This window comes from Haemorhous mexicanus, chromosome 13 (assembly GCF_027477595.1).
Source record: "Haemorhous mexicanus isolate bHaeMex1 chromosome 13, bHaeMex1.pri, whole genome shotgun sequence".
Taxonomy (NCBI): domain Eukaryota; kingdom Metazoa; phylum Chordata; class Aves; order Passeriformes; family Fringillidae; genus Haemorhous; species Haemorhous mexicanus.
Genome location: NC_082353.1, coordinates 19,383,465 through 19,408,979, shown reverse-complemented (window position 1 = coordinate 19,408,979; position 25,515 = coordinate 19,383,465). Strand labels below are relative to the sequence as shown.

Below are 25,515 nucleotides of genomic sequence, written 5' to 3'. Positions count from 1 at the left end.
AACTGCCTGCCTTTGTGCTTTTTCCTCATTCTGCTACAGCTTTTTTGGAGTTATTCCAGTAACACATCAAAGCTGTGCTAATCAATATTTTGATCATCAACTTAACTGTGTAAGCCTCTTTTTCTTAATTTTTTTTTTTTTTCCCCTCCAAGCCAAGACTTGGTTATGGGACCTGATGAATATAAAATTGAAAATACTCAGCGCCCTGAACAATGTAGGTGCTTCTGTTGGTATCTATAGAAATGGGCTGACAGACAGGTAGGGATTTTTAGACACTGGGATTTATCTCAAGCACTAAAATTATCCAGGGCAAGCCAGCAGAAGTAATGCATGAAAATAGTCTCAGTCTGCTTTTAAAGAAATTAGGTCTGAAATTAAAAAAACATGAAAATTTTGAGTTCCCTTTATGTAAGTTGAAAATACTTTTATTATACTTATCACCACCTAAATGTCAATTTATTTTTAGTTAAATCCTTCATCCATTACTTAGAACACAGACCAATGGTTACTTTATCCACCAGTGGTTTCTTCTTGGCAAATTTTTTTCCACCTGAAGGAAAGAATTTAGGCAACTCAGATTTAGACAACAGCAGATTGTGCAAACTTCGGGGAAAGGAAAGTTATTTTGGTAAGAAACCAAGCAATCTTAATGGTGATAAAGAAACAGTTCTGATGCTTTAAAACAGGGTTCAGAAAGCAAAAGTTCACTGCAAACAGCAGCAGGAGAAATGATAAAGGACTAGATGGCTTTGTGTATTTTCTGTAGTAGAGTACACAATAAATCAGCTATGAGACACTGATTTCTGGTTTCAGAAATAAATGCCTTTTAATTAACATCCTACGTGGTTTTTGAGAACATAAAAGAACAGACAACTTAAAATACCCAGACGAAATTGGTCATCAGTTAATTCAAAAAGACCTGATTATCAAATGTATGACATTTTCCCCTGATAAGCCTAAAAAATATTTCCTGGGAATGTGTTAACAATGGACATTTCCAGTGTTAAGCACCAGTTGCTACATCTAGTGGCTGCTGGTGTCTTAGGTCACGCCTTGCAAATTCCAGGGTTATTAATGCATTTGTGATTTATTAGAAACAGTGTCTGGAACACTTACTCATTCTTGGTTGCATCTGAATGAAAAAGAAAAAAAAAAATAAAGGATTAAGGACCGATGTCAGTGAACCTTAGTTTGGCAAATGAAAAATGTTATTAGTAACTTGGCAAAGTAAGACAAGTTAAATGATGAATAAAGTTCTCTTTAAAAACGATTAGGAAGTTGCAACTTTGCTTATATCCTGCAGCACAAGTTTGAGAAGTTATTTAGGCAAATAAGCTGGAAAGAAAGAGAATTAAAAGAGAAAGAAACAAAAAACCCCACAAACATGAAAGGTACGATTGGCCTAATTACCACTATCATGCAAAACAGGCACATAAAACTACTGATCACCTTAAAAACATCCAGCACATCCCTGAAGGGCCACCTTGCTGCTGTTATTCTGGATTTGCTCGTGTGTTCACCAAATCATTACATGCTGCAGTCAATTTGTTTTGCAAGCTTTAAAGCAGTAATCAAATAAATTAGAAGTAATAATTACAGAACAAAGAAGCACAGTTCATCTTTTGCCTTCCTGAGCTTGTGCTCTGTGCTGGAAGGGAAAGCAGAAATCCCCAACAATGCAGTTCTTGTGTACAGTGTCCCAAACCTGACAGAAAAGCTTCTTCCAAACAGAAGAAATGTTAGGCATGACTTGAAAGAATCAAGAGGAATTGCTTTTTGATTTTTTTCTAATCTAGATGCAGCAGACTTCAGTATGTATAAAATTTAAACATTTTCCTAAATCAGTTCTTCAGCTACTAACAAAGTTTCTGAGCTTTCTCCCACTTAAATAATTATTTTACTTGAATAATGAAATGAGCCTTTAAAATTACTATTAACAGATCAGCCTTTGCTGGTAAAGCAAAGGAAAAAAAAAAAACCATGTTGTAACAGCAAGAAATTATTACAATTAATCTTAAATTTCCACTCAAAACTCCATTCCTTTTCTTTTTGCAGTTTCAAGATTTTTCTGGTATGGTATCTGAGAGTTTGCTGCTGTATCCCACAGGCAGACAAAATTTCCATTTAGGATTTGCTACCTGGCCAAAGAACTGTATCACTGTAAAAACTGCTCTGCATTTATAGCTGTGCCTTCCCTCTGCAGACAATGCTCCCCAAGAAATAAAACACTAACTCACCCAGTAAGTCTATATTTAAGGACCATTAAGGCATATTTGTGATGCCTCTGACAACACTCTTTTTTGGGGACTTTAATCCAGTACTATAAAGCTGGAAAAGGGGAATCCCTACCCATTTCCTCCACTGCAGATAGAGAGCAAAAAAATCCATGCAAAAATACAGTGCAACAATCATGAATTGACCTTTCTGTTACCCAAGAGAAAACTTGGGAATAAATGAAATTAATACACTGTAGGCTGCAAGAAGATCCCCACTGATGTATTGTTCTAACTACTAAAAGAAAAGTACTTTTAAAGCAAACAATCAGTGCCATTGGTTTCAAGTGGATAGGCTGATTCTGAAGAAACTAAAAAATGAAAAATAACATCAGTGACATACTTCAGAAGCCGCCCACAGTTTTCTCTACAATATTAATGCATCTCTCTAAAAAACCTTAGAGTGGTATTTCTCAAACTGAGCCTCTGCCCCTCCTGGGAATTCTGAAAGGCTGAAAACAGTAGCGAGAAACCATTTGGTAATTTCTTTTTAGCTACAAAGGGAACTTAAAAATAAAAATCTTCTGAAACATTTTACAAAATACGTTGAAACCAGGCTGATGTATGCTGGCAACAGCTCAGCTCCTCTAGAATATCAGGAAAAGTATTTATTTCTGCAGCAAGCCCTTAAACCCATCCCTTATTTCACAGCGGTGAGGGAATGCAGATACTGCCAGCAATTAAACTGAGTTCTGAATTTTTTGAGGGGGGGAAATGAAAAAGATAATTGAAGTTATCAACTGGAAACTCACATCCAGTAGCCACAAAGCACAAAAGGGAGGAGGATGCACAAAAATGGGATCACAGGGAAAGGCTGGGATCACCTAGGGAGTGATGAGGCTGAGCCCAAGGGGAACTCAGCTGCTCAGACCAGTAGGTGTAAAGGTTAGGAAATGCACTGCTTGTACTCTGTAAAAAACAGCTGAGCAGAATTGGAGATTATTGGAATAATTGCCAGCTTTCAAAATGTCCGAAAAAGCTAATATCAAAATCTATAGGTCTAAAATATTAATATCAGACAGGCAGGGATGAGTGTGGAATTACAGAGTGTGCATTGAGAGCGTGAACAAATTCCTCCAGCTCGACAGGACATGGAGAGCTTTTTTGACTGGATATCACACAAGCTATTTTAAAAGTTCTAATTTAATTTTGTGTTCAGTATGTCTCTGCTAGAATGTCTGAGCCTGACATATGTTTTCATTGGTCTCTGAAAAATAATTCCCCACAATGAGTTTTAGATGTCTATTAAATTTCAGTCTATCTGGCACAGAACTTATGTACTATTTTGGACTGAAAATTCCTATATGAAAAAGCAGAATATCAGTAAGGCTCAATGTTATACTTAACAGGTGTATTTGGCAATGAAATTAAGTTCTGAAATGCTCGCAAAGGTATTTTTAAAAAAAACTTTGTGACATCTCTGTAAATTCAGTCTCACTGAAATTGCTATGGAAATGCAGCTAAGAATTTCAACACCATAATGTTTGTCTATTTTTAGGAGACAGTAAGTAAAGTGCTCTGAACATCAAGACAGGCTTAAGATGCATTGTTATGCTATTTTAAAATTATTTTTGCAGAGTACAGCATAAGTGTACAAATGGGAGTAGAGCATGGCTGTACCTTAAGTGCCACATATAAAAATAATCTTTAATATTTTTTTATGAAGGCCTCTTAAAAAAGTCCTTCGAAGTAAATAACTTATATGCCTACACAATATGATTCAACTACTTAATATAGTCAACTGTAGAGTAGAAAATGATAAAATAATCCCCTTATCCCAGTTCCCTGTGTAACTGGATGACAAAGCAGACCTCAATCATCACTGCAAGATTTCCAGCAGCACCCAAGGAAACAAGTAAAGCCTGAGATTCCAGTAAAGATCTGCTATGTTATTGCAAACATGAAAATACCATTTCCTTTGCAATTATCCATGAAATAAAATATGTAGAAATCTACTTAATTCACTGTGACACTTCCATATTTATAGAAGTTAAAACTATGCAAAGAGAAACTTTTTAAAATCTTCTTCCAGTTAAAAAATAAAATTCTAGTGAAAAGTTATTTTGCTTTGGCCAAGGGATAGAGACAAAGGATGTACAGGATTAAGGATTTCCTTACCAGAACTTCTGTCTCAGTCATTCTGTATATTTACAGTGCTATATAAATTTAAACACAAAATTACACTTCCTAGCCAAAGCCAAAGAACTGCCCTTTGAAAAATTAGAAAAGGAATGCAGCTGAAACATTTGCAGTTAAATTCACTGGGTGACCTTTAGATGCCGTTCCAGAACTGGGTTCTTTGGTACCTGTTTCCACACCAGCCACATCACACTGCTCTGGCCAGACCATTTCCTGAGCTCTGCCTCGACACAGACCAGCAGCTCCTCACAGCCTCTCCTGCTCCTGAGCTGAACACAAATTCAATTAAAGGGGGGCTATGGGGAGGGGGAAGTTTCCTGGCTTTTGTAAAATTCCCTTATTAAAAGATCTTAATTGAAATTTCTAATATCTTGAAGTTTAATTAAGCCCTTACATATTTTTCTAACACTTGCATTTTTTTTTACCTCCCACATTCGTTTTATAAGTTTTAATATTCTCAAATCCCATTCAACTTCAAAATAAATAATTTCACCCAGGACTGTGATTGCACACTAATTTTATAAATAGGTACACTACCAATAATAGTCTCTATGTATCTCTGTCTTTCTGTATATCATATACATGCTTCTCTACTTTAATTTGCATTAGTGCATTCCAAGCTTAACACATTAACACTCCTGAAGAGGCAGGTTCAGACCCTGTGAAAATGGAAACATTTACACTGCTCCAAACCAACTCTTTATCAAATGATCTTAGGTACTATGGTGGCTGCCAATAAATGTTCTTTGAAATAGGAAAGTGTAATACAGATAAGGAGAAGGAAGGTGATTAATAAATCATTGAGCAGTTTTCACCCTCAGTATTTTTTTTGTCCCCAGGGAGACTTTGCTTATTTTTGTATTGAAATAGGAGAGAGGGGAAAAAGAAAAACACACAAGTCTGAACACCAAGTCAACAGCAGACTCATGGTCAAAAACTCTTGTTGTTCCTAACTTCCAGCTTTGTGTTTAAATACTGAAACACAACTATAGAATAACTTCCTCTTGGAATTATTCTAGGAGCAAAGGAATCTCTACCTGTAACCAGGAAGAATATCAGACCTTCAGGGTCAAACCCCAAAATCCAATATCTTCTTGCAGACTCTCAGGGCCAATACTGAGTATTTCTGAGAGCTTGGTTTCTTGCCTGTAATTCCCAACCGGGGACCTGGGCTAAAGGCTGCCATTATTACCGATTACAATACCTACCAAAACAAAAAGAAATTCACAAATGATGTTTTCTGAGAAACTGAGACTGTACAAATACGTTTTCCAAGTATTAAAAAAAAAAAAAATAGCTACTCACAGCTTACATGTAGACTACTAAATAGAATCCCAATTATATGCAGCATGCAACTGCTTTCACTTGAAGACACAGATCAGTGTGATAACTTTGATATTTAATATCTATTAATCTTTAGCCTTTAAAATGTTAATCTACTGTAAAAATATAAACTATTTCCTGTTTTACTATCATATATACTCTTCAAAACTTCAGATGCAGATATAAAACTTACAGCTACGGATTTCTATATAAATCACTTACTATAAGATTCAAATAAACTGAAATGCCCATTAAGCCCCACAAACAAGGCACTGCTGCCAACCTCAGAAGAGTTTCAGGAAGAATTCCAACTGAAGAATTGTCCAAAAATTTTGTAATTTTTTTTTTTTCTAGAAGACACATATTGCAGTAGACTCATAAACAAGATTCTTCCCCAAAGTACTACAGCATGAGATCTCAATAATTCCCTGTACAGTCAGACTTAACTGGGAACTGCACTACCAAAATGCCAGCTTGCTCTTTATCCATCTCATCTCTTATACAGCATCTTATTAAAGTAATTATTCATGAAAAGCAGGGAAGACAGTGTTTGGATATTTACAAAAAGGGCAGCAGTGTTTGTTTACAGTGGTTTGTAAACATATATTGATAATTATTTTGCTCAGAAGCAGAGAGCTGTTTTTGTCAGCACTGCTTTCCCAGTTCTCCCTCCAACAGCACAGAACTGGGACAGTTCCAACACTGTTACACAGGCCACAAATTAAAGCTACTATTTTTTTTTTGCAGCAGAATTTACTTCTCACTTAACATTAAACCCTTAAGGGATGGAATCTGCAAGCTGAAAGTTACAGTACCTGTTTCCTTTGGTCTTTAGACACTGAGGAAACAGGGGAGCAGCCTAAGCTTTCATGCTTACTGATGCATCCTAAGACTGAAACACTGCAAGTCTGGATATTATATCATCTCCTAAAATCCCTAAAATCCCTGACACTGCAACTATAATAGTGAGAGGCTTCCAAAAAGGAAACCAGAAAGAAATGCGTTTGAATGAGAAGGGGCAGGCAAATTCAACCAAAATTGCTTAATTGCTTGTATATCTTATTACCAACTTCCACCTTTCCAGAAATTCTCTTTCAATTTCAGATATGAACAAAGTCAACACCACAAATCATTATAGAAAAAGAAAGGAAATTCCAAATGCTTATTTGTGTCAGCTACTGACAACAGATCTCAGCTGATTCACTTCCAGCCTACACTGACTTTCTGTTTCTTTACAGAGTATATAGGTTATCTAATTCTCATTAAAAAACTACCACATTCAAAAAAAATAAAAGGAGCTGTAGGGGACAAAAAAGGATATATGAAACACCCCATCTTCTGTAGGGTAGAGATCATTCTAGATGGATGATAATTTACCAGGCCATCTTAACATTTGAATTGGCAAACTCTGCCAAATGCTTATCAGCAATTCCTAAATGCTTTAGGAAATACTATAATTATGAAACATTAGTACAGCATTCCATGTTGAGAGAGGAAAACTTTCAGCAGATCTAGTACACCAAAAACTGGGAATCAAAAGTGATCAGGAAATTCGGAGCCCAATGCTTTTTCTAAATATCTGAAGTCACGATGAGTTAAAATCTCTCGTATTTCAAAGACATCAACAAAATCAAATCAAAGCTACACAGCACATGAAATCCCTTCAAGTTGCAGGAATGAACTGTGGCATTTTTTTGTCTGGTTTAAGAGAGGGAAGGAGGGAATGTGGGAGAACACAAAGCAGCCAAAGCTCTCTTCTGCCCTAGTTGTAGTGCAGATGAAAAAGCCATCAACTGCCGAGGATTTGCATGGCAATAAAAAAGCAAAACAAAAGACACTAAAAAACCCCTAAACAAACAACAAAACCAAACTCAAAAATCTTACGTGCTAAGGCCAGAAATAAAATGAGATCTTACAGTTCACTCTTTTAAAATGAATGCTTCCCGTAGATATTTAAACAAAACTAATTTAAATGAAGTACACTTAACATTAGCTCCTTTGCCGAGTAAGAGTTTCCCAGTATCGCAATCCCTTTACCTTCCCAGAAACTTTCTAGTGCATTTAAAAAGCATCAAGGGGCAGAGAGGAAGCTTTTTTTTTTCCTGGGGGCTAAATTCAAAGAAGGCTTTTAGAGGACATTGTGTCCTGTGATTAACTTCTCTTACATACATACTTGTCACTTCTTGTAAGAAATCCAGACAGGGTCGGCTACTTCCAGAAATACTTATTGAAACAGCCAGTGGGGTCTGTCCTTCATAGTTCCTTGTGTTAGTGTCTGCTCCGTAATTATACAACATTTGTGCACAAAGCACATCATCTCTAAGAGCAGACAAGTGCAAGGGTGTCTGTCCATCTTCCAAGCGCCCCAAGTTTGTATCGGCCCCTCTCTGGAGGAACATTCGGCAGTACGAGTGATTGCTTTTGATCACAGCGTATCGCAACAGGAAACCGTTCTGAATGTCGATGTTGGCATTGTGGTCCAGGAGGATTTTCACACAGCTTGACCTCTCCCGGATAATGGCCAGCTGGAGTGGTGTAGTACCTTTATCACTGAGCGGATCAACCTCAGCCTTGAACTCCAGGAGGAGCCTGACAAAGGAGTCTCTGCCGTAGTGAGCAGCGACGTGCAGGGGAGTCCAGCCGTCGTTGCTCTTGGCATTAATAATGTCACTCCTGTAGTCGGATTCCAGCATCAGGCGCGCGATCCTCGCCCGGCCGTGCATGGCTGCGTAATGCAGAGCGGTGAAGCCTCCAATTAAGTCCTTAACTGTGGGATCAGCTGAAGTTAAAATAAAATTTAAAAATAATTAGAAGGCGTTACGGTAATCCGGTGCTGGGGGGAAAAAAAAAAATTAAAAAAAAATAAATTCAAAGAGTAATTGCTAGTCTTTCCAGGCATAGCATGACAGGATTTTTTGTACTTCAAACTAATTCTTGCTTTCACGAACATGCTATTTTTAAGACAAAGTTAGGAAAAAAATTTTTTTGTAACTCATTCTTAAATACAATTTTTTCTCATACATATGTTTCCTTTTAACAAATACTTTTCCACATCTTCCTAGCACTCTTAGGAATTAATTACTAATTACTCAAATCTTTCTGTCCATCCAGTTTTCCCCCAGCTCTACAATATTACATTTCTTTCTCAATGTTCAACTTTTTATTTTCCCTTGTGTTGCTTCTTGGTCTTAAAAAGAAGCATGTGTAGAAACATCTGCTGTCCCAAACTGCGGATGTTTTGTGGTCTGGCAGTATTGTATTGTTTTTAGGGTGTAATGCTGTATTAGGTAAAATGTTTCTCTGTGGTCTGCAGCATTTCCAAAGCATGTAGGATATATGTTATTTTAGATTATCTTGATAAGGTCTCTTTTCATAGATGATGAATCTGTTTAGAACCTGTTCTGAATTTATAGTTTCACAAGAATTCAAGAATGTAAAAACCCACTTCTGAAAGGAGTCAGATAAATTGCTAGTGCAGAGTACAGGTAATTACAGATTTATTTCCCCTTCACATAGCACAAACACTCAGACTGATTTATTAATTTAAAAATTAAAATAATCCAATCAATTTACCTAATTTCCTCAGGACACCCAAACTTGTTATTCAAGTGACTAATTAATTACCCAAGGCAAGGTGCCATTTCTCAGCTAGAGAACAAGCCAGGCTGTGAGGTTTCTCCTTCCACCATCCGTGGGTGCTGCTGTTGGACACTAAAACTACAATGTGGAAGCCTGAACACGTTCCCAACCTCAGTCAGATACCATCTGCACCAGAAGACCTGTTCTAAGTTCAAAACACAATATTAATTGCAGGCTACCCTGGACTGAACACACCTGAACACACAAAGGTGCAAACCCAAAACAGAAATAAGCTGCCCAACCCACTGTGATCATATCCAGATAACATCAAGACAGATATTATTCCAAAATGAAAAGACTGGAAGGAAGGAGTAGAGAATACAGCTGCAAAGATGATCCAGCAACTTAAAGGATATTTCTAAACGGAAAGAAAAGATGGAGAGGAAGGAAACAAACTAACTAACAAAAAAAAAAAACCAACATAAAAATGAATGCAGCCTGGCTACACAGAGAAATAAGATGTGAGAACTGCCTCTAGTGCACAGAACAGGAATAAACATAGAAATAAGGGATATGTTAAGGAAAGTTTAGTTCCTTGCTAGTGACAGCTTTCCTAATCTCCCATGAAAAGCAGAAGTTTCAGTGCTCTGAAAAGTCACACTAACCTGAGCTAAAGGAATGAATGCAGCACCCACAGCTCAGCAGGAAAATGCAGCCAGTGACTGAATGGGTGTTCTTAACCTGCACTGTGATCATGTCCAAAATGCAGCAAAGAATCAGCACAACCCACACATAGATAATATTTCAAAGTGATGCTGCTCCCAGGGTCTCATTCTTCACAATAGCTCAGACTATTCTACATTGACTTCTGAGTAGTGATAAATAAAGTGGATAACAGGCATGAGAACAAGCAGAGGGGTGGTACAATCTGAGGGGCAGAACTGGGGACAAAGAAGGACATGATGGGAAGGAGACAGCAGCAGGCAGAGCTGTCTTCCACCAGAAACCATTTTTAAAAGAAATAATGTTTCAGTTGTACCTTCTCTCTCCCACACTGCATAAGACATGCAAGGCATCATTTCAACCCCCAAATGGTGCAGGTCATTGCCAAAGCCTGGTTAATCAGGGCTATTTCCAAATCCAAGCAGATATGGCCCAGCTTTTGTATGTGCACCTATACACACTGGTTGGTGTAATCCAAACCAAACAACTTCCTTGCAACATAAGGATGCCTTTTACCTAGAGTTTTAAGCACTTTTCCACACCTTCCTTACTACCAAATATCATTGCTTTTTGACCACTAAAGTGAACCAAAAAATTACTAAGTCATGTAAGATAAGTTTCCTAAGAAGGATAGGAAAAAAAGCTTCAGAGTTGGGCAACCAAGCAACACAAACGGCCAACCTTTCCATAACAAAGCCCTTAGAAAAACCTGGTGAATATATACTGCAATCCCCATTAAGACTGTGGATTTCTAGTGAGCCAACAGTCTGCCTCTGGATTAGAGAAACAATTTTAACAGGATCGAAAGGTCTGTTGCTATTCCATCAATGTCCTGCTGCCACCTCCTGGAAAACTTCTGAATTTCACACGAGCTTTTAGCAGAGGCTGGACCTGCATGAAGTTGCAAACGAATTCCAATCACTCACATGCTGTCTTAGTAAAAGTAACACCCCAAAGCTGATGCTGCCTATAGAACTTGTGCTGCTGGGGGGCTTTTTTCTGATTTTTCTAAAATTTTCAGTATTGGTATCATGTTGTAAAGCAACTGTCTTCCCCTGGAACACGAGCAAGGTAAAAATGCATTGGGAATGACTCTGCTAACCTTTTAGAATCTGCAGTGGGGTGAAAACTACCTGGCAGTTTTAGCTAGAAAGGGATCAAGCCAGCACCTGCCAGCAGTTCTCTATCTCATCTCCATCCTGTCAAACAGTTCTTTCATTCCAAGCTTCCCATTCACATGGGGAGAGCAGATTATAGAAACATGAACAACTGCATTTGGTCACTTCCAATGGTCTCAAATAGGAGACAAAATATAATGGCAGAAGCCTTGAAAAGCTTATCAAGGGTACCAATTACTGCAATCAAGCTCACTCCAGACAGAAAATCTGTAGCATTGAATGATACTGAGATTATTTTATTTCATGTGAAAGTTGGGCACATAAACTAGATATTAAATAGTAATTTAATAACTACTGCTAATAAAACTCTTTCTAATACTGCAATCTAGAGGATATATAGATTGATAAATAAAAGACTGATATTTCAGAATTTCAATTTACAGCTCAGTGGGAGAGTTTTCCTTTTTCCTTGACACCTTCCTTAGGTCACTCTATCACAGTAATTGGGGAAGCCAAGAAAGCAGTGCTTAAGCAATGCTTCTGGCTTCATTGAGTACTTCTATTATTTCAAGCTTATTTCTAGGGCTTAATTCTGACCACAAGGTTTAGAAGCATGGCTACATGCAGCTTCTGTTTTGAATTTCCTAAGATAACACTGATACAGAAGATGTCCAGAAAAGCATTACTGCTCAGAGACAGAAACACTTTAGGAGCTTGGGGGGGGTGAGCATTTGGCATGCTCTATATCCTTCCAGATTCTGCTTGACCTTACTAAAATTTAGATACCTTGAAGCCAAGACTAAAAATAAATAAATAGGGCTGCTTGGCTACTTTCTCTTACTATTTCATTTCTAGGAGCTTTAGTGAATTATTTCTTCATTTTAATATGAATAACCAGAGAGTGCTCAGTTAATATTGAGACGGTATCACCAAGGGACAGCTAACTGGACACTTTCAAGATTTTAGCTTGTTGTAACATTAATAGCAATGGCTGGAAATTAATTAAACATATTTCTTGTCCAGTGTTGGATTGTCTGTCTCTATATGTCATATTAAAAATTTACAAAGTACACTAAAGGGAAAAAGGGCTTGTTTTACTAGATTACTAAAAACTACACTCTCTGTCTTGGTGTTGCTTTGTGACTCCAGATTGTTTTTATGGGTAGGAAGAGATGGCTTCATAGAATATTCACTTTAATAAAATGAGACAAATACACTAAGAAAGTCAAATTCACTATTTCTCATGAAAACTAAGTTTCTCCATGGTTATGATGAACTTTCTGCATTTCACCAGTTGCTAAATAATATTTGTTATCTGACTTATCCCTTCTGTATCTAGTTGGTATTTCTGCTGGCTTTATCCTTTAGTCTGGACTGGTTTTTCTGCATTTTCCCCATCTATCTGTGTCTCCTTCCTCAGCAGATAATAAAAAGCTTCCTGCTGTTCCACCACCTCCACTCAAATCAGCCAATCTGCATGCACAACACTGTCCTCTGGCTCTTTTCTTTGCTGGTGAGCAATGATGGAAGAGAAAAAGCAAAAGCAGGAGGCGGACAGGTCATGACTCCCATAAGAATCTACTTTTTATTTCCAGGTCAGTGACCAGATTCCTTCCCAGCCTTTATTAGCCCAACTCACCCTCCATCCCACTAGCAGGCTATGCTGGGAGCCTTGCAGCATCTCAGATCTGAGGCACAGCACTCTACCCTCAGCAACAGCCCACTGTGGTTTTCCCACTCCTGTTTTCCCCATGGAAATATTCCCAGCTCTGCTCAGCTCCATCACCCCTCCAGACAGGCACAACCACCACCAGCCACCCCTTCCTTCCCATCTCAACTCCCTCTTTCCCCCAGAACTCCACAGGCTCCCTCTCACTGTCAATTTATTGCCAATATATAGTTCAATACTCTCTATTTTACCATAAAATTCACAACAAAAAAGGACTTTTTCTTTCACCCCAGTATGTTTTTTTTTGTTCCACAGGGATTAAACACCAGCAGCAAAACAATTCACTCCAGAGGGAGAAAAATAGAGATCACGTGAGCAAAGGTAGACACAAACCTCTGCCTAATGAGGGTGGCATGATTAACTCGGCTTGTAAGAGTCAACTCACTTGCTGCTTAATAACTCATTTGTGACATTATTATGTGATAAATTCTCATTATTTTTATGCCTCTGTTTTGAGGGGAAACGAGGCAAGGCAGCAGGCAGTGCCAATTTTGGGGAGCGAGGCTCAGCTGCAGGGAAGCTGCTGTGGATGACTAAAGCTCACACTATTTGTTACTCAACTTTCTCATCCTGGTGATTCAACTCCAAGCTGCCTCAGGACAAAGGTGTTTCATTACTGGCAGTTGTCATGAGGCATCACATTCAGCTGCTACTTTGTATGGGAAAGAGTAACAACAAAAATATAAACAAACCACCGCGTCAGCAGCTATGTATTATCAAAACCTATAAAATGAAAATACATAGGAATACAGAAGGGATTGGGGGTTTTTTATCATCTTTAAACTTACAGATAAAAAGTTAAAAGCAATGTATGTGACTTAAAGCCTTAAACTTTTGAAGGCTTGAGATTATCCACATATATTACTTTTAAAAAGTGAAATTTAAAGTTATATATTGTATATGAATACATATATATATTTCTTTTTTTTCCCCCTTCCAAGAAGGCCATGAGGGTTTGCCCTTTCTATGTGGTCACAATCTGTAGTAGGTGCATCCACAGAGTCCAGCTGCTCAGGCTGTATCCCACCACTGCTCTTAAGGAACAAATCACTGATTGTGCCACTACCACAGCCTGTTAATGCCACTCCACTTTCAGGATGATCCATAAGCTGACAAACCCAGTGACAGACACAAGGGGTCCACATGGCTCAGATACACAAAGCATCAGAAAGATCATTTCAGTTTCCTTGGGACTGAACACCTCATCACTGATCTGGTAGGAACAGTGCTAGAATAGAGGATATTGTTCTTCAGGAGCACTGATCAGAATGTGGAGAACATCAACTGATTTCCTCTCCAGTACCACTTCAAAAGATTAGGATGATCCCTTTCTAAAGCTTCAGGTGGCCTTGGAAGATGATAAAGCAATAAGAAATTCTGACTGTACCACCTGAGGCATAATAATCATCACCCACATGAGCACCACTTAAATCAACAAAACTCAGTCAGCTCTTGAAATAAAGTTTCATTGTGGCTGGATGCAGGAGAGCTGTAAACTCATCTGGATTAGCTGACAGTGGAGTCCTTGCACAAAGAGGACTGTTTTCATAAAGTTTAGCAGATTCTGTTAAAGCCTACATTAAACTTAGTCTTTAATGCAATTGGTTAACTTGTTTTAGAATTCTGAAACAAACTTCCCAAGGATTTAAATTCAGGGATCTGCCTTTCTCTAATAATACCCCCTAATAGAGAAGAGAACCCTGTAGTGAGTGCATTTCATTTTATAGTAAGTCCTTATAATGCCCTATTTTCATAACGCTTATTCATTCCTTGAACAATTCCTAGGAAATGCTGGGGGAAATAGTTATGAAAATATAAAGCTAAGCTATGATGTCATTCAGAGTATGCATCACAAATTAACAGATACAAAAGAATAAAAATAATAATTACAAAAGATAACTAGAAGTATTTTATATCTAACCAGTACTGGAAAGCCCTGCAGTGCAAACTGGGACAGAAAGGTGCCAGATGATGTCTTGGGTTGGCTATATGATGCTTTTATCCCAAATAATCTGGTCTGTTTATGCTGAATAATAAGTTTTGCACCTTTAAGACTTGCTCCAGAGAGTGAAGGGAGGAGAAAAGCACACAGTTTGTTTGCAGAGACTGCACTCACTCCTCCACATTACTACTCCTAAACTGTTGTTGTCTGCAGATAGACAGACAGCAAAACAGAACACTCCTTGATTTTAGTTAGTTTTAACTAGCTAAAGCAAAAAAGTTCCCTAAACTATAGATTTTTTTCCTTTTTCTTTAAACCTATTTAAACCTACTCTAAACTAAACACCCAAAAAAACCACCAACAACTCACAGCTATAGCCCACCAAGCCAGGCCTGAGCCACAACATTTCCAATGCCAAAAAAAACTAATAAAAGTCTAAGTAAGCCAAACTACAACCCAAAAAAGAGACTCTTCTAGGCTTATCATCTCTTTCAAAACAACAAGAAGTTTTATAATTTAATATTATTTAAGTTTTATTATTTAATAAACAATTTTTTCCCAAAATGTTTTTTCCCAAACAAATTAAGAAAAGAACCAATTAAATCTACTTTTCTAAAAAAAAAAAAAAAAAAAACCTTTAAAAGTTCTCTCCCAAATTTACCCTAAACCCAAACATATACAGATGAGTATAAAGATTTTTCTCTGTGGGGAACTCACCTCCATGTTCCAGAAAAACACGGACACATCTCTCCTTGCCCCTTGCTGCAGAGAAGTGAAGCAAGGTCCAGCCGTTGGCATCCCGACCGTTGGGGGAATATCCCTGCTCCAGCATCTTGCGCACGGTGTGAACATCGCCGGCGGCCACGGCAGCCTGGATCTGCAGCTCTTCCTGCAGCTCAGGGTTCCTCCTGCAGTGGTGGTGTAACATCCTAGCTGAGTCTGGCCTTTACAGGAGCCTCATGAGCTCACACGAGTCACCTTCAGTCAATGGGAAGCAGGAATAAATTAGGATTGGGATCAGAAATGGGTATGTAGGAAAGAAAGCATCGCATTCCGTTAATCCTAAGACTTCTCTCTGTATGCTGGGAAAAGTGATGTTACACAGAGGATAAACCCCAAATGATCTCACTCTTATTAGCAAAATCATAGTACATGGTGACATCACTGAACTGCAAAAGAAAAGGACACTTACACATTATAAATAGTAAATGTTTTCTTCAGAAGTGACAGCATCAAACAGCAGTTCACAATTAAAGCAACTGAGCAATGAGCAAAATGAAAAATCTCCAGAAGCCACCATTCATTTCAAAATCCCACTGTGGTTAATATCACTACCTCCAGAGACACTGGATAAATGGATTATCCAAACTATGGAATGGATGAGCCAAACAGTTGCAGGGAACACCACTGCATTGCTACAGTAACTGATCTGTGATACTCTTTCTTTCTCTAGAAATGCAGCCCTTGTAAGCTTCAGGGAAAATATCTTACCAATAGAATTCCGTGACTTACTGCGTGTGAGTATTAGTAACACTAATGTTCAAACTGAAAACTTTAATTATCTTTTTTCCTTTTGCACTCTTTTTTTTTTTTTAATTAGTCTACTGTTTGTATTCTGGCTCGAGCACTTCTTAATTAGTACACACAGGCTGCAAAGAACTTCTGCGTTCCAAAAATCAAATAGAAGGATAATATTTCATGAGACCTGAAAATACATTGAAGTGCAGTTACTACAGCCCTGTCAAACACCATGAGAACATATATCAGAATAATTCCATTTATAATTACCTTGATACAGCACATGAGAGCTGGGCCAAAAGGGAATCTAAAATAGCCACTGTAAAAGAGCCTAGAAAGAAGCACACCTTGGGAAAGAGAGAAATACTGTGTACTCCATGCTCTGTTTGAAAAGTACCACCTGCAGTTCTACTTGGGGGCAAGAAAATGAACAGGTATTTAGGGATTGTTCCCCAGTACACAAAGTTAAGTGATTGCATTTTCACATACATTGTGTATTATATCCCATAATCCTAAAATAGAAAGGAATTTCAGAAGAAAGAATAAAAGCAGGGTATGAGAAAGGTAATGCTGAGCAACAGGAGCCTCAGAAAATATTCAAACGTGGATGGATATCAACACAGACCTAGAAGATTAAAAACAGGAATGAATTTAAACTCCTGCAAAGTTAATCAACATTAAATTACAAAGAAAAGTTCTAATGATGAAACTTAATTTCAAGCAAAACTTGAAATTTACAGGAATTTTTTTGGTTTATTAGGATGTCGACACATATCATCACCTAAACCTTCTTTTAGGTATCAAAAAGACTTCCAGATCCTCATGATCCACAGGTCATTCAAAAGAAATTGCAATCACCTCCCCACATCCCACTGGACAATTGTTTTCCTGTGATGCAGGTACACCCACAGACAAGAGAAAAGGGAAAGCATCAATCAGTGCCAACTCTGCAGACAAAGGCACAGCGTGTATTTGCTCTTCTACAACCCCCTCGTGCCTATGGTATGGAAGTTATTTATCTGCTTTGTGGAGAGATATAAACTTATAATTAACAGGTGCTCCAGTGACCCCACTTACCCTGCAAATATGGAAATTACACACACAGCAAATGCCTGTCTTTGACATTTATAAATGCTTCAGCTTACCATGTATGGCAACAATCACTACTTCAGCACAGGGTTATTAAAGAAGACTTTTTAGCTCCATATGTTATACATGCCTTAGAAACTGGCTTTGTTTTGTTTTACAGTGTGAACTTCATTATCTGAGGCTGGGAGGAAAGGGGATTTGCAAAGCAGCAACTGCCAACTCAATAGGTCAGCTTTTGCAGCATATTCCAAAAATCAAACTTGGTTAATCTGATGACAATGGAAGTATTTCTATTGACTCTAACAAGCTTTTGCTAAGCTCTTTTCTAAACTCCAATTAGCACTTCAGAACATGCTCATCTATAAGACAGGGAGCTTGACTTCACTCTGCATCACACCACTAACAGCACTGGTAATGAAATTCCAGCTGCAAGAGCAAGATCTTCTTTGGATTTGCAGGTGAAAACTGACAGAATCTAACTGATGATGATGAGTCATGCAAAACCCTTAAAAATTGTAATTCAGACCATGTCTCTTTTAGCCCTAGTTTCTGAATACCTACAAAAACATGATATGAAAACTTTTTTTTCAAACTGAGAATACCTGATCAAAACTTAATGTAATCAAACTTTATGATGCCATTTTTACAGTCCTTTCTTGTAAAGGACCAATACTTGCAAACCTTCAAGTGATCCTGAAGATTAAGGTCAGGCTAGTTGCTCAAAATGCTACAGAAAGAGATGGGATGACTAAAGAGATGAAATGGGATTTCTCATTTGAAGGGCCAGCAGTATTCCTTCCCCCTGCAACTCTCTGTGAAGACAGTTGGTTGAGGAAAAGCAGAGCTCTCTCTCTCACACTTCTCAGCTGGTGGGTATATTTGTAATGCAGCATTATAAAAAATTGGCATTGGCTCCATATGTTGCATGTGACTAGCAGAGCTTATTCAAATTAGCTGGTACTAAAGCACATAAGTACTAAAACACACAAAGCAGAAGACAAAGTCAGGCAGCTCCTTTTATCACTTGCACAGTTTCTGTAAATATCCACTCTTCCATCTCACCCCTATGGCAAGCAATGAAATTCAAATGACAAGAATACTTAACCATAACATTAAAGGTTTCAGGATAGTTTTAGGTACACACCAGCTTTGAAAACATTTTTACTTCTGCTCCATAGATCATTTAAAACTCCTGTTTGCAAAGCCCCATTTAAGACATCAATCTTTGGAGAAGAGAAGGAGGACTACTGGAAGTAGCCCTTTGGCATTTAATATTTAATGTTTTGCAACTGTAATCAATCTCATTCAGAACTCAGCATGCATTTGGGTTGTTACATATTGGTTTTCTGCATGCAAGTAAAAAAAACCAAAAGGAAGCACGGGGGGGCGGGGGGGAAATATACCTATATATTCTTGGTTATAATGATTTTATAGTGCCATGAAAATGGAGGACAGCAACAGTTACTTAATTGATTTTGCAAGTGCAACAGGATAAACTCAATGTGGTCCTGAATTACCTTATAAGAGGTTGTTACTCTTTGATGGATGTCCCACTCTTCATTGTCTTCACTGTTCATAATCTTCTGTGCCCATGTGTGTCAAACAACCTGCTACCCCTTAAAAAAAATGGTATTTCTTGTTAGTTGTAAAGAATAAAAGCCAGAGGTTTACTTACTTTTACTTTGTGTGTGAGAATGCTACATTTTCATGCAGCTATGTCAGAAAAGACCCAAAGTGTGTTTTCTGTCATTATCAAAGAGTCCTCCAGAGGCTGGGGTGGGCAGAGTTTGCTTCTGCCACATGAGGAAAAGGCTACATAAAATATTTTATAGAAGACAAGAGAAATGAGGGATGTGCTCCCTCTCTGGGGTATACCTTGAAGAAATGGTCTGCACCCTTCCCTAATAATTATGTGCATCTGCCCCTCTTGTATGGAACAAGAATGGATACAAAGGTTACAGAAGGTATTTCTGCCTCACTGCTCAACACCTCCCTGTGGGAGCCAGATGCCAGGAAAAACATTCAGGATCCATTTAGTTCTTCCCAAACTACTTTGGGGGTTTTTTATTTGTTTGTGGGGTTGTTTTATTGTTGTTTTGGTATGGGGTTTGGGGTTTTTTTCCTAATCTCCATCCCATCTCTGCTTCCCTAAGTAAAGAATAAAACCTGAGCCCACAGACCACTGAGTTGTGGCCTTCAGTTGGATTTGCAGAGCCACCAGCCTGTCCCCTGTCCTTCATGTGACAGCTCAAGCTGACACACGCTGTGTTTCACAAACAGGTAAAGCCACCTCCACAACACAAGAAAACCACCAGCTCAAAACTCTTCACACTTTCCTTCATATAGAAAAACTACCCTTTTAGAATCAAGGTTTAGCAAAAGCCAGTTACAGCCCCTGTGCAGATTCCTCCTTCAGAGTGGCCCCTCCTTATCCCCCCTGTCACTTGCAGTTAATGGGATCAGTCCCAACCATTCCTCCTGTACTCATCACTGTTATTTCACCAATTCTTTCTACACCTTTATCTGACCTTTCATTTCCTTTGGCTGCAAACTTCTAGTGAAAGGCCCTCTTATCTCATCTGAGCACTGCAATCAGGTAATAAACAACAAAACCATTAAATACTTAATTGTACAGCTGATCACACAAACCCAACTGTGACTCGTTTCTTCTGCAAACGAGTTGCACCAAAACAGTTCCATGAACTCTGCAGCTCTCTCTTGGATTAAGTTGAAATTTCTGCCACTTAATGCAACATAAAATCATCCTTTCGCAATGATAGCTCAAAGAGGAGGATGAAAAAAAGCCCTTTTTATCCCTCTTATGCACATTTTCCAAGAGCTTTGCTTCCCAAGATAAAACATACAAGGTCTTCAGATATGCTTACAGCCCTGCACAAAACTGCACTGCCATGACCTAATTTGATCACATTTCTAGCCTTGTTTTTTTGCATAGATGATCAGTCGTTCACCTTTTTTTTTTAAATTTTTGCATGATTTTCACTTTAAAACCCACACATTTTTTATTAGCTGATGCAAATTAGAATTGCACTGACTTCACAGACTACAGACAAGGTAACAGATTGCTCCACTAAAAAAGTAACAAGCTTTTTCCCCCCAAAGGAAAATTAGCTGCATATGGCAAGAGTAAGATCTGCAACTTTAATAAAAATAAGTCATATTTAGTAAGAGTAAAGCACCCTCACTCAATGACTTACCAAAGTTTGATTAAAACACTAATAATTATAGTAGAGCAGCACCAAATAAAAATAATAAGACAAACATCCTCATTATCTATTGATAATGTCTCATGTTGTCAAAGAGATCTTAGACTTTGCCACATCAATGTGTCACTTCTTTAAAGTCACTGCAAACATCACGTGGAAAATTAATTCCAACATATGTATACACTTACTTTAAAGAAAGTTAAAGGTTGGTACAAAAAGCAGGACCTCAAAATTCAGGATTTTGCTCATTCACACGGCCTGACAGAAAGTCCTGATCTCTAAACTCTGAGATTACACACCCAAGAGCAGAATAAGGACCATAAGTTACTGATGTCAGCCTAACTCTGTACAACAAGGGAAGTGTACCATTACACATGACATTTAGTATCTGGCACAGACCTCAGCAGTGTAGGTCTGAGTTGCCCGTGGTTGAAGTATTCCGAGACATTTAAATCAAATAAACAACAGAAAAAAGGAAAGCCCTGTGGAATAAGGATAATCACATCAGCCTTCATTAGTCTCACAACTCACTTCTCCTACCCATTTCAAAGCTTGAGCAAGCTAAATGTGTTCTCACTCACACGGCATTTTAAAAATGGTCACTATATTTTTGACAAACTAAACACAACCATCATTTCAGCTGTCACTCACGCTCCTATTCCAGCAGCTCTTCAGACAAGAGAGTAGGGCAAACAATTGTGTTGTCATTTGCATTCTCACATCACAAACGTGAAGTTTGCAAGTAACATGTGAAGTATCAAAATTTCACAGAGCCTTATAATCCCAAATCCATTTTCTGCTGAAAGTTCCATGCTACAGCCCAGACACCAAGCGAGGTATCCCTGTGGCTGAGATGAAAATCACCAAACAACACATGCAAGCTGCTGGGCCTGAAAGCAATGAGTTAACAGTGCATGAATCCAAAACATCACAGTGGAACTGCTGCTTCAAAGGAAAGAAACCTTAATTCCTCACAAGGTGTCATTAAAAGTTACACATTTCTCCTGAGAGCTCCTGTAAGGCCAGCTCGTAGCTCAGACATATGAAATTTAAAATAACCAAAAGAGTTAATCTACAAGGGCCCCACCAACTTCAGGTGTTCCTAGAACTAGAGGTGATGTTGTTACACACTAATAAGCAGCTGCTGTGTTGTTACATTCTGCAGGTGGGTGAAACTGAAGCACAGAGGTGTCATTTTACTACAATTATCCATCTCACTAAGGGACTGTGAGGTCTGACTTTGGGCCTGATGGAGAATCAGAGACATCACCCAGCTCAAGCAACTTCAGGTCTGCAAACCTGAGGGAAACTTCACCTTCAGGAGGCACAGCATGCACTCACCATCCTCAGCACCCCACCCATACACTGGCAACCTTAAGCTCAAGCAGAGCCCCAAGAATAAAATCCTGCAATTCCTTCTGAAGGCAGGACCTCCATGCTGATGCTAAAGCAAAGCCTTCCAGCTCCTTTTTCAGTAGAGAATGCTGCATCAGGTTCACACAGCCAGAACCTCCTCCCTCATGATGTGCACTGACAAACTGCAGGGAGCTCGTGCTCTGCAGCATGCCTGGAGATCCTCGTGTACCAAGCAAAAAATACCAATTCTGCTCCAACTTCCAGCAGTGCTATCACTAAGTTTTAAACAGCAAAAGTCAGATGGAAGCTTAGCCTTATAAGTAATTAATTTGTAGCAAGTGTTTATTGCTAAGATTTATGTATTTTCACGTGATTTACTATCGTTAGAGCACCCAAACACCAACACTGCAAGGAATGACAGAAGCAGGAACCAATGGTGAGTGCAAACCACATTAAAGGAGTCACTTCAGCCCTAATTCTCACAGCACAGCTGATAAACCAACTGAGTGCTGCTTACAGACTTTGTGTCATTCAACAGTCTTTAGAAGTACATTTGATACATATTTCTATTTAATACAGCCTGAAAGAATCCAAGTGGACAAAATTAGTTGGAAGTCTTTAGTGGACAAGGCAAGATTTTCACTGTGATAATATCATTCTGTAAGCATTGCTGGAACAAAACAAAACCATCCCTCAGACAGCACATTTCCTTTAAGGGTTGAGGATTCACAAGGAGGAAAAACAAACCCAAAATGAGCATATAACCTGAAGACTAAAGCTTTCTCTAAAGGGCTGCTATACTTGCAACATGCTGCATTTCTTCCAGGGATCAAGAGCAGGACTTCAGCATATCAGTGATCTCTGTGCCTTGTTTCAACCATGTGCAAATTTCTGCCAGAAGTTAATTCCCTGATTCCTATGAACTCAATTCCAGTCTCTGCATCTGAATCAAACTTTGCTGCACTGGCATTTCACACTAGGAAGGAACTTCACATATCAAATGAAAAGTTAGGTTTCCTGTTGTGAATAAATCCCAAAGATCCCATGAATTGTTGGCACCACGAGGTGTTCTGTCAGAGCAGCTACAGCCCTGATGTGAGAGGCACTGGGTGGGTGGGGAAAAGGGAGTTATAATAAACTAAATTCAGATGAAACAGCTGTGCAATAACTGCACTGCTAAGTTTGTACTGATGCACATCTGCCTCACCTATTAGCAGGAAAATCCCTCCTGGAATCACACTGGGCATGTCCACCTGTTCTGTCATTACTCCTGAGTTATCAAAATAACATGGAAAATTTCTGCCCTGCACTTCCAGAGTGTTCCCTAGGATTTGTTGCAGAGGGATTTTCTATTTAATCTTCAACACAGAGCAACCACTTTTTGTCTGAATCTAAAGACATCTCTATTGGAAAAATGATCCAGCCTTGACCAAGGCTGTTGGCAACAAACACTGCTGTTTCTCCTGCAGGCTAATGCTCAAAAACAACTGATTGCCAACAATGAACAACGTTTTGGTACAGTCAGTGACATCTCTGAAAACACGACACAGAGCAGAGGGACCTCCAGGGAGGGCATCTTAGCCAAAAAACCAGGCTCACCTACATTGGAAACAGATTAAAATGGCTTCAAGACAGACCCTGCGTTAGAAGAAGGCGCAGAGTCTCCATCCTTTGGAGCACACTGACAGCAGGATGCAGAAAAAGTCTGACTGACATCATTCACCCCCCACTCTCTCTCCTAGGATCCATTTCTTCATCTCACCACGTAGAACACGCAATTCTCCCTACGAACAGCTCTCCCCCTGAAACAGAACCTCCCTCCTACCAGCAGCACTGGTTTTCATGACTCCTTTCATTTTTTCCTCTTAAGCACCCAACAGCATCATCTTCTTCTATGATCTCAGCCCAAAAAGTAAGTACTTGTAAGCAGACACCATCCAATTAAATTAATTTCAATTTTTGCAGCTCCGTTACAACACACACACAATAAAGTGACCCACACAGGAGTGAGGTATGACTAAACTAATGTAATGCAATTATCATGACCTAGCCCAATAAAGATTTTAGAATTGAAACAGAAACAGAAGCAGTGCTAAACCCATAAATTTATGGAAAGACTTAAAGAAAAGATCCTTTTAACGACCTACAGCAAAGTATTTTTAAGTGATACCCCTGAGATGAAGACACAAAACCCCCATTAAGTAGCAATTCATAATCAAAACAACATTTGCAGAATAATTTTGGAAAATTATAAAGTGTTACAAGAGGAGCTGTACTTTAAATGGGATTCAGAGCTTTCAAACTTTAAAAGGTCAACAGCAAGTAGGTTTTAAAAGAACAAAGAAATTTAATGCTACCTATTCAAATCCATAAAAGCACAAGAGGCCCCAATCCCAGCCAAACCATGTGTCTAGGATGACTCTGAGAGTCTAAATGAATCATCACCTTTCTGGGGGTTTTTTGAGTGCTGTTTTCTCTCTTCTGTGTTATTTTGTTCTTTGGAGTCACTATTTTTAATTCTCCTTTAAGGCAGCTTAAACCTAAAGAAAAAAAAAATAAAAGTAGAACTGAGCCACACAATGACATAAAAGAGAGAAATGAAGAACAGAATTGGTTAACATAAAAGCAATAGCTGGGCAAAATAGGAAGAGCCTCCACAAATTTGGAAGGAAAGGGGTTATTCATCAAAATCGGGATCTCTCCTGGAAAAGGAGGACACTCTCCCAGGATACTGAGCAGTTGAAGGGATAATAACGGCAGGACCGCTGCCCTGTCAAGGCAGCTCCTCCAGGGAATGGAAGTAAAGATAAGTGCTAAAGAATGGGACAGGAAGTAACCCAGAAAGCTGAGCTGCTGGGAAACCAAACCTCTCCCTCGCAGGAGTTCACGCTCCAGGAGCCGTCAGCGGCGCACACACACACACACACTCACACTCACACAAAAAGCCGGCCAAGCCCCGGCGCACAGCCCCAAGGCCCGGCGGCAGCCAAGGCACCCGGGGCGCCGCCGGGGACTGGGAACGGGGACCCCCCTCCGCGGGCAGCCCCGGGGGCGGCCCGGAGCCCGCCGGGGGAGCTGGCAGGGGCGGCGGGAGGCTGCGCACCCCCTCCCAGAGGGAGCGGCGGGGGCGCCCCTCACGGCCCCGCACCCGCCGGAGGGGCTGCCCGGTGTGGGCGAGGGGAGGCCATGGGGTCGCGCCCCCCCCTCCCCGCGCCGTGAGGGACCCCGGGGCAGCCGGGGTTACCTGCGTGACCCGCGTGCCGGAGAGGGGCGGGCCGGGGGCCCCGGGCGCGGCCGCCCCCCGCGCTGGCGGCGGCGGCGGGCGGGGGGTCGGGGGGGCCGAGCCGAGCGGGGACACTTCGCTCCGGGCCGCCCCCCTCGGCTCGCGGCGGGGTCGGCGGGCGGGGACTGACCCGCGCCGCGGCCAATCCGCGCCCGTCGCGCCGGCCCCGCCCCCGCCCGCGCGCCGCCGCCGAGCCGCCATTGGCCGCCGGGCTGACGG

At 39.8% G+C, this 25,515-nt stretch overlaps 1 protein-coding gene across 4 annotated transcripts in view; it reads right to left on the bottom strand.

The window, feature by feature from the left end:
- The window catches only part of ASB7 (ankyrin repeat and SOCS box containing 7), a 30,383-nt gene extending 5,043 nt beyond the window's left edge, over positions 1-25,340 (bottom strand). For 2 of the 4 annotated variants that reach the window (XR_009488177.1, XM_059858644.1), the window contains exons 1-5: positions 25,258-25,340; positions 24,459-24,553; positions 18,951-19,049; positions 15,544-15,804; positions 7,909-8,514 (exon numbers count right to left, since the gene is read on the bottom strand). Coding sequence is in view for 1 of the 4 variants with exons in the window: in XM_059858644.1 (XP_059714627.1) it covers positions 7,909-8,514; positions 15,544-15,754 (817 nt within the window). In the remaining 3 variants the exon portion in view is untranslated. Of the gene's footprint in view, positions 1-4,579; positions 4,682-5,449; positions 5,617-7,908; positions 8,515-15,543; positions 15,805-18,950; positions 19,050-24,458; positions 24,554-25,257 lie in introns of all 4 variants that reach the window. The other 2 variants (XR_009488178.1, XR_009488179.1) reach the window with 2 other exon arrangements.
- Between the last annotated feature and the right edge of the window lie 175 nt (positions 25,341-25,515).